We start from the raw sequence: 8653 nt of genomic DNA on the forward strand, positions 1-8653 counted from the left end.
CTCAGCCTTCCAAGTAGCTGAAACTACAGGTGCGCGCTACCACGCCCAGCTAATTTTTTTTTTTATTTATTGTAGAGATGCGGTCTCACCAAGTTGCCCAGGCGGGTCTCGAACCCACGGGCTCAGGCAACCCACTTATCTCAGCCTCCCAAGGCACAAGATTACAGGCTGAGCCACCGAGCCTGGCAAATTATTTTATTTTTAAACCATACGTTTTGTTTCAAGCTATTATTGCTTCCCATTTAATTGTGCACATGAAGTTTGAATAAGTCTTTGTTTTTGAGTCATGCAGTAGCACGCTCATGGCTACCACAGCCTTAGCTTGCTGGGCTCAGGAGACCCTCCTGCCTCAGCTTTCCAAGTAGCTGGGACTACAGGCACGCATCACCAATCCTGGCTAATTTTTTTTTTTTTTCTTTTTTTAGAGATGAGGTCTCGCCAAGTTGCCTGGGCTGGTCTTGAACCCCCAGATTCAAGCAGTCTTCTCGCCTCTGCTTCCCAATGTGCTGGGCTTATAGGCGGGAGCCACTGCACCAGTGGATAAGTCTTTATTAACTTGAGTTTTTGAGTTCTGGTTCTGATGCTAACCAGGCTTCTGCTGTAAAATGTTTTGTGTATCTGGTTACTCCTCTGACTATCTGAAATGATACTGCTGTTTTTCTCTTAAAGATTTTTTGAGGAATAGCTAGCTAAGACTGTTTTTTTGGATGTTAAACTCTATTTTTTTTACAATAACCAGTTTTGATGAATAGTCTAATAGAGTCTCATGTTACCCAATATGTGGTTTGTTTTAAACCTCCTGTAACCCTGAGATCCTTAGATTGAACAAGTACAATGATTTGTCATAGAAAGAAACTAAAAACTCTAGGAAAGCTAATTTTAGATTATTGACTTTCACCTTTCTTTTCCTAGAATCAAATTAAAGCCCTGTCTGAGGAAAGAACTGCCATTAAAGAGCAGCTGGATTCATCTAATAGTACCATTGCCATTTTACAAAATGAGAAAGACAAACTCGAGTTGGAAATTACAGATTCTAAAAAAGAACAAGATGATCTCTTGGTGCTCTTGGCTGATCAAGATCAGAAAATACTTTCATTGAAGAATAAACTCAAGGAACTTGGTCATCCAGTAAGATTAAAAATGTTTCCAAAAATAATCTGTGTTATTTTATTTTTCTAATGCAAACATGGAAAAGTTTGCCTGTATTATAGGCTTAGATATGTGAATTCATGAATATGGTATCATCTACATTGCTTTCACTGTGTTCAGTGAATTGATTTAAGACACAGATTAGGTTCAGTTTTCAGCACTTATAGACTGTTTTCTTTTGGACCTTGAGCCTAGAAAGTGAGCTGATTTGATTGTATAACAAGACTGTTATCACCCATGTGTGTCATTATCCTTTGCTATGTTTGGTTTAAATATGGAAAGAGGTAAAGACATTTGTAAGCAAAGTTAACTGATATATTTCATTTATATTACAAATGACAAGGAGCCTTGAGCATTAAATGAAAGGAGTCAGATGGCTTGTATTCCACTGTAACTACTAAGATACAGAATTTATCAACTATATATTATTATATGTTGAATGTGATGTGAACAAATCTTTATAATATTAAATATGTCTTTTTCCTCCAGGTTGAGGAAGAGGATGAACTTGAATCTGGAGACCAAGAAGAAGAGGATGATGAAAATGAAGATTCTGGCAAAGACCAGGATCATAGCTAGCTTTAAATCTCTAGGAACGAAGGCCGGGCATGGTGGCTCAAGCCTGTAATCCCAGCACTTTGGGAGGCCGAGGCGAGAGGATTGCCTGATCCCGCGGGTTCAAGACCAGCCTAGGCAACATGGTGAAACCTCGCCTTTACAATAAATTTTTTTTAAAAATTAGCTGGGTGTGGTAGCGCGCGCCTATAGTTCCAGCAACTTGGAAGGCTGAGGCGGAAGGATCGCCAGAGCCCAGCAGGTTGAGGCTGCGATGACCAGGAGCATGCCACTACACTCCAGCCTGGGCAACAGAATGAGACTCCAACTCAAAAAAAAAAATCTCTAGGAATGATAGAGATTATATTGTAACTTTGAAGGTGGAATCTTAAGAGTACTTTCATTTGCCTCCACAGAAAATAAAGATTTAGAAACCAAGTGGAAAATTTTCACTATTAAGGACTGTCGATGTGTTTTTTTTAATGTTGCCACCCATGATAAAAACCTTAAAACTCTAACTTTTTGCAGAACGCACATCTTTTACTTAAATTCATCTGAACAGTCCCAAAATATAATTTGCAAAGAGCTTCAGACACCAAAAATATAACATTTTAAGGCATGGGATGGTAATACTATTTGCCTTAGTTCATTGGTCATTTACTTTTCAGAATTTGTGACTTTTAAGTACTAACACATTTGATGTAATGTGTTTTGAAACATTATTTCTAAATTCAGTATTTGAATTCTTAGCTGATGATTTTATTTTAAACAAATTAGTTGTCTTAAGGGCAAGATAGCCTGGGCTGGGGAATAATGCACGTCTTCCGCCCTCCATCCAATGTGACTCCTAAGACGTGCAGGATAGAACAGGTTAGCATGAGTGCCTTGACACCTGTTGTGGCTGCATCTGTACCTCAGTGAAGAAACCGAAGGATACTGACAGTGATGTGGAAGGTGTTTCTGAGAAACTTTTGCGACACTGTGTTAGTGTGGTTGGTTTTCTTTATATTTTAAGCTGAACATCTAAAACAAATGACAAGTTAACAGTTCATACAACTCAGATTTAGTATTGTTTGATTATCATAAAACATATTATGCTCCTAGTTTTGAAAAGACCCAAACTATGATTTATATAATTTATTGGCATTTTTGCTGAATAGGTTTAAGTCAGATAATAGATTTTTAAAAAGCAAATGAAGCAATGTGTCAAAATTTAATGTTTCATAATAAAAATAGATATTATGTTCACTTAATCCCTGGTCATGGTTCCCTTTTTTTAGATTTTGAGAAAAGTATTTTATTCTTAATAAAAGATGAGGCAGGTAGAAATGGTGAAGGGACTTGGACTTCTCTTACTAGAGGAACATCGCTGTAACTGAATGTTACTTAAAACGAATGATGAGGATGCACTAAGATTGGAGAGTCTGGGTTTTTTCCATGCACACCTCAAGCAGTTATGACTAGTTGTTTTATTTTGAAAACTAAAGCTTTATACATCAGTGTTACTGCAGTTATATATTACTTTTGAGTTTGCTAATTACAGAAACTTAAAGCCACTTTATAATTACATTTTTCTACCTATGGGAATGTAAACATCTGTTTCTAGTACCTAGGTGCTAGTCTTTTTCCAGCTCTGACTTTTAGTTCTAGATTCATTTAAATAAATTTATTCTGTATATCTAGTGGGATGAGGTTCCTATTCTGTGGCTCTTTTAACTTAACAAAGCTCCCTTACCTTTCCTAGACATTTTATATTTCTAATAGCCATGTGAAACATATTTTTTGCCTCATCACAGAAAAGGTGAGATGCAAGCTAGTCGCTATGGTAGGTATGGCAGATCTTTGGGTCCTTTTTTACCCTGGTGCCCTTAATCCACAATGACGGTTGCATAACTACAGCCTGTAAAATGAAAGCAGACAGCTGTTTTGCAGCAAAAAAGGTTAGATTCCTTAGAAGTGGGGTGAGCTGAATAAAGGTTTAAGCATTGCTTAGTTCTCTATAGTGTGTTACAAATTACTGCAGATTTAATGTCACCATTTCTGTGGGTTAGGAGTGAGGACTCAGCTTCATTGAGTTCTCTACTCTTGGTCACAGACCACAGTCAAGGTGTCAGCCAGGCTGTGTTTGCATCTGCAGGCTCAACTAGAGGAGAGTCTGCTTGCAAAGCTCGCTCAGGTTGTTAGCAAAATGCATTTGTAGCTGTAGAAGTGGCTTCAGTTTCTTGCTGGCTGTTGACTGAGTCCGCCCTCCGCTCCTAGTGGCCCTAGCGCCTCTTAGTCCCTTGCCTCATGGGCTTTCTCGGCATGCTTATGTGCTTCATCAAGCTAGCAAGGGGAATCTCTAGCCCCAGTCAGCTAGCAAGACTGAGTCTCATGTAATGTAACATAGTCATGGGGTGACACCCATCACCTTGCCATACAGTGTAACAATCATGGGAGTGACGTGCTGTCACTTTTGCCACGTTCTATGGGTTAGAACAGGAGCCCCCAACCCCTGATTGCAGACCAATACCGGTCCATAGCCTGTTAGGAACCAAGCCACACAGCAGGAGGTGAGCAGCAGGTGAGTCATCTGTTTCAGCCACTCCCCATGGCGTGTATTACTTCCTGAGCTACACCTTCTGTCAGATCAGCCATACTATTAGATCCTCATGGAAGCATAAACACTATGGTGAACTGTGCATGCAAGGGATCTAAGTTGTGCACTCATGAAAATCTAGGCTGGGTGCGGTGGCTCAAGTCTGCAGTCCCAGCACATTGGGAGACCAAGATGAGAGGATTACCTGAGTTACCCAGGGGTTCAAGACCAGCCTGGGCAACTTGATGAGACCGCATCTCTATAATATATCAAAAAATTTAGCCGGGCTCGGTGGCTCAGCCTGTAATCCCGCGCTTTGGGAGGCTGAGGTGAGTGGATTGCCTGAGCCTGCGGTTTCGAGACCTGCTTAGGCAACTTGGTGAGACCGCATCTCTACAATAAATCAAAAATTAGCCAGGTGTGGTAGCACGTGCCTGTGGTTCCAGCTACTTGAAAGGCTGAGGCGGAAGGATCACTGGAGTCCAGCAGGTCGAGGCTGCGGTGGCCGGGAGCAGCCACTGCACTACAGTCTGGGTGACAGAGTGAGACTCCAACTCAAAAAAAAAAATTAGCCAGGTATGGTAGTACATGCCTGTAATTCTGGCTACTTGGAAGACAGAAGGATCGTCTGGGCCCAGCAGGTTAATGCTGGGGTAGCCATGAGTGAGCCACTGCACTCCAGCCTAGGTGACAGAGTGAGACTCTAACTCAAAAAAAAAAATAATGCCTGATGATCCCCCTCTGCCCGTCTGTGGAAAAGTTGTCTTCCAGGAAACAAATCCCTGAGGCCAAAAAGTTGGGAACTAATGGGATAGAAGCCAGTCAAGTCCAGCTGACACCAGAAGGCATCACACAAATGCATGGATGCCAGAAGGTAGAGGTCATAGGGGTTACCACGTGCTTTTGTTTTCTTTATCTCTAAGTCTTAATCTGCCAGATGTTTCCAAAATGAGATTGGGATGGTAATGAGGGGCACTGGGAAGGCAAAGTTGGAAGGAGGTGCTAAGTTTTGTTGACCATAAAGAAAATGTCTTTATTGAATGGGAAGCCAAGCACCACCACCTACACATAATCATCTGCCTTAGTACACAGTTTACATAACAAAATCTATTCATAGTCCTCAGATAAACAAAATTTCTTCCTAAACAGTTTTGTGAACATTCCTTGGAGCTCACATCTGTCACCAACAAAATTCTCCACTTGCTCAGTCTCTTTTCTGAAGGTTCCCTTCACATACTGCCCTGAGGGAAACTTCTCAGGTGAAGATTTTCCTCCTGCCATGCTCTTGTCTTTGGCTCCAGTAATGAGGAATGCTTGTTCCTGATCACCGCCAGTTCAAAATGCTTTTGGAAGGGGGTGCTAAATTTAACAGCAAAGATTTGTGTTTCAGACTGAGACTCTTGCAAATGAATAACTTAACTGGACAGCAAGAAAGAACAGTATAAAGCTGTCCACCACAGTCTAGATACTGATACCTCGCAAACACATCTTCAAGCCAGTTCTGACCTCTGACCTTCACATCTACTTTGTTGTCTCCTAGTATCTCAAAGACTCATCCCGCATCTGTTAAAAGTCATATTCCTCTCCCCAGGCCTTGCCCTCTTGTATGTTTAGCTCAGTAATTGGGCACAATCTTTTATCCAATTGCACAAATGAGAAATCTCAGACTTGTCTTTAGTTTTGGTTTTGTTTCTTGACAAGTTCTCACATTTGTCCATTTTCTTCCCTCCTCTTGGCTTCTCTCCTGGCCCTTCTCCAGTGCTTTCTGTCATGGAGATGACCACCTGGCAAGATGGTAGAAGAAACGGGTAGCCTCCCCTCAGCAGCCAGCAAGGAACTGAGGCCCTCAGTCCAACAGCTCAGAACTTAAGCCTGCCCGACAGCCATGAGCGAGTTTGGAAGCAGTTCCAGCACCCTTGAACCTTGAGGTGACTGTCGCCCTGGCTGATACCTTGTTGCAGCCCAATGAGAGACCCTGAATCAGAAGGCTCATCAAAGCCATGGCAAATTTCTGACCCACAGACACTGGAAGATGATAAGCGTGTAGGTTGGTTTGTTTGAGGCAGAATCTCACTCTTGCCCAGGCTGGAGTGCAGTGGCACACTCACAGTCACTGCAGCCTCAACCTGCTGGGCTCAGGTGATCCTTCCGCCTCAGCCTTCCAAGTAACTGGAACCACAGATGCGCACCACCTCGCCCAACTAATTTTGAGTTATTGTAGAGATGAGGTCTTGCCAAATTGCCCAGACTGGTCTCAAACCCATGGGCTCAGGCAATCCTCTCGCCTCTGCCTCCCAAAGTGCTGGGATTACAGGCGTGAGCTACTGCACCTGGCCAAGTTTGTGTTTTAAGCTACTTGGTTTAGGGATAATGTATTATGCAGCAATAAATAACTTATAACAGTACATAATACTAGTTCTCTTTCTTTTTAATGTTTCTTTTTAATGTACAGTTTTGGTAGTTTTTACCATCACAAATTTCTACTTTATGTGTTGGGATGAAATCTATTTTCCCATGGCTCTACACATTGATCGTAGTTTGATTCTTTAGGATTATATTAAGTCTTAAACAGCAAGCATGGGCCAGGCACGAAAGCTCCCACCTGTAATCCCAGCACATTGGGAGGCCAAGGTGGGAGGAATGCTTGAACCCAGGAGTCTGAGACCAGCCTAGGCAACATGGCAAGACCTCATCTCTACAATAAATCAAAAAATTAGCTGGGTGTGGTGGTGCGTACTTGTAGTCCCAACTACTTGGAAGGCTGATGTGGAAAAACTGAGCCCACAGATTGAGGTTGCAGTGGTCATGAGCATGGCATTGCACTTCAACCTGGGTGACAGAATGAGACTCCAACTTAAAAAAATGAAAAATAAAAAAAAACAGCAAACGTGACTTCCCTGGGTCTGCTCTCCAGGCAGTCTGTTCCTGGTTAGTTCCTTGAATAAACTGTCTATATACAGTGCACCCAAATTGGGTAGAAAAAGACCATCGCCTCCATGATCTGAGCACTTTCTTTGTCTGACAACCAATTGTGAAGCACGGCTGGTCCTTTGCTCAGGAGATGTTGGCTGTTAAAATCACGTTTCCAGTACAGCCCAAGATTTTAGTAGCGTTTTAGGAGACATTACACTTTTACCAACTCTGCCTTGCTTATTTTCTACAAAGGCTGTTAAGCCATTCCATGTTTGTGCAGTTCTTCTGGACTCCCAAGGACAACAACTTTTACGTCTGCTTAAAATTTAGCTTGTGAAGGTCCCCAAAGCAGCAGCCTTTCAAGATCTTTTTCATATTCTGATGTTATTAAAAACACTTCATATTCCCCATTGCTAAAGAAAAAAAAGTGGAGGAATCGTTTTACCCTCTTGACCTCACCAGGTTATGGCCACAATTCAACATGCTTGTGCATGGGAAAGCGTGTACAATTTTAATTTTTTTATTTAAGAGAAAGTATGATACCCTATACAATTGAGATTGCTTATGGATTAAAGGAGCTGTTAGATATCTAATAAAGATAATAAATACATAATAAAGATAGAATTTTGAACCTCATTTAATATATCTAAATAACTTAAACTTTCTAATCTTGTATATTTTATATTTTTCTTGTTTATAAGTACAAAGCATCTAGTGTTTTAAAAAATGACAGAGTACTTACTTGTGTTGCAAAGATAAGTTTTAACTTACCTTGAATCAATCTCTCAAAAGTTTCCATATTGAGACAAGTAAGGCTGGGTACGGTGGCTCACGACTGTAATCCCAGCACTTTGGGGGGCTAAGGCAGGAGGACTGCTTGAGGTCACGAGTTTGAGACCAGCCTGGGCAATATAGCAAGACCCTCCATCTCTAAAATTAAAAAAATTAAATGTTATGAAAAAATTATGTAGATTTTAATTCAAAGAAGTCACTTTCTTGTTCAGGTTTGGACATGAGCACTTCCTTATTCTGTTACAATATGCTATTTCAAGGATGGATTTCACTTACCAAAGTATTTTTTGTCCCAATTTAAAAATTGAATGAGGCCAGGCTCAATGACTCAAGCCTGTATAATCCCAGCATTTTGAGAAGTGGAGGCAAGAGAATTGCCTGAGCCCAGGGTTTGAGACCAACCTGGGCAACTTGGCGAGACCTTGTCTCTACAGTAAATCAAAAAATTAGCCGGGCGTGGTGGTGTGTGCCTGCAGTTCCAGCTACTTAGAAGGCTGAGACAGAAGGATCACTTGAGTCCAGCAGATAGAGGCTGTAGTGGCCATGAGAGTGCCACTGCACTCCAGCCTGGGTGACAGTGAGACTCCTACTCAAAAAAATAATAATAAAATTTTTAAAAATTGAGTCACAATAACAGTTTTTGATCTTTTTTTTTTTTTTTTTTTT

The 8653-nt window shown here is 41.3% G+C and overlaps 1 protein-coding gene across 2 annotated transcripts in view; it reads left to right on the plus strand.

Annotated features, from left to right (window-relative positions):
• The window catches only part of USO1 (USO1 vesicle transport factor), a 94288-nt gene extending 92470 nt beyond the window's left edge, over positions 1 to 1818 (plus strand). For both annotated transcript variants that reach the window (XM_008069060.2, XM_021718069.1), the window contains 2 exons: positions 913 to 1128; positions 1639 to 1818. In XM_008069060.2, the coding sequence (XP_008067251.1) occupies positions 913 to 1128; positions 1639 to 1728 (306 nt within the window). In that variant the 3' untranslated portion in view covers positions 1729 to 1818. The remainder of the gene's footprint in view (positions 1 to 912; positions 1129 to 1638) is intronic.
• The last annotated feature ends 6835 nt before the right edge of the window (positions 1819 to 8653 follow it).

Source organism: Carlito syrichta, unplaced genomic scaffold, assembly GCF_000164805.1.
Source record: "Carlito syrichta isolate Samal-C Ts95f unplaced genomic scaffold, Tarsius_syrichta-2.0.1 Scaffold311780, whole genome shotgun sequence".
NCBI classification, from domain to species: domain Eukaryota; kingdom Metazoa; phylum Chordata; class Mammalia; order Primates; family Tarsiidae; genus Carlito; species Carlito syrichta.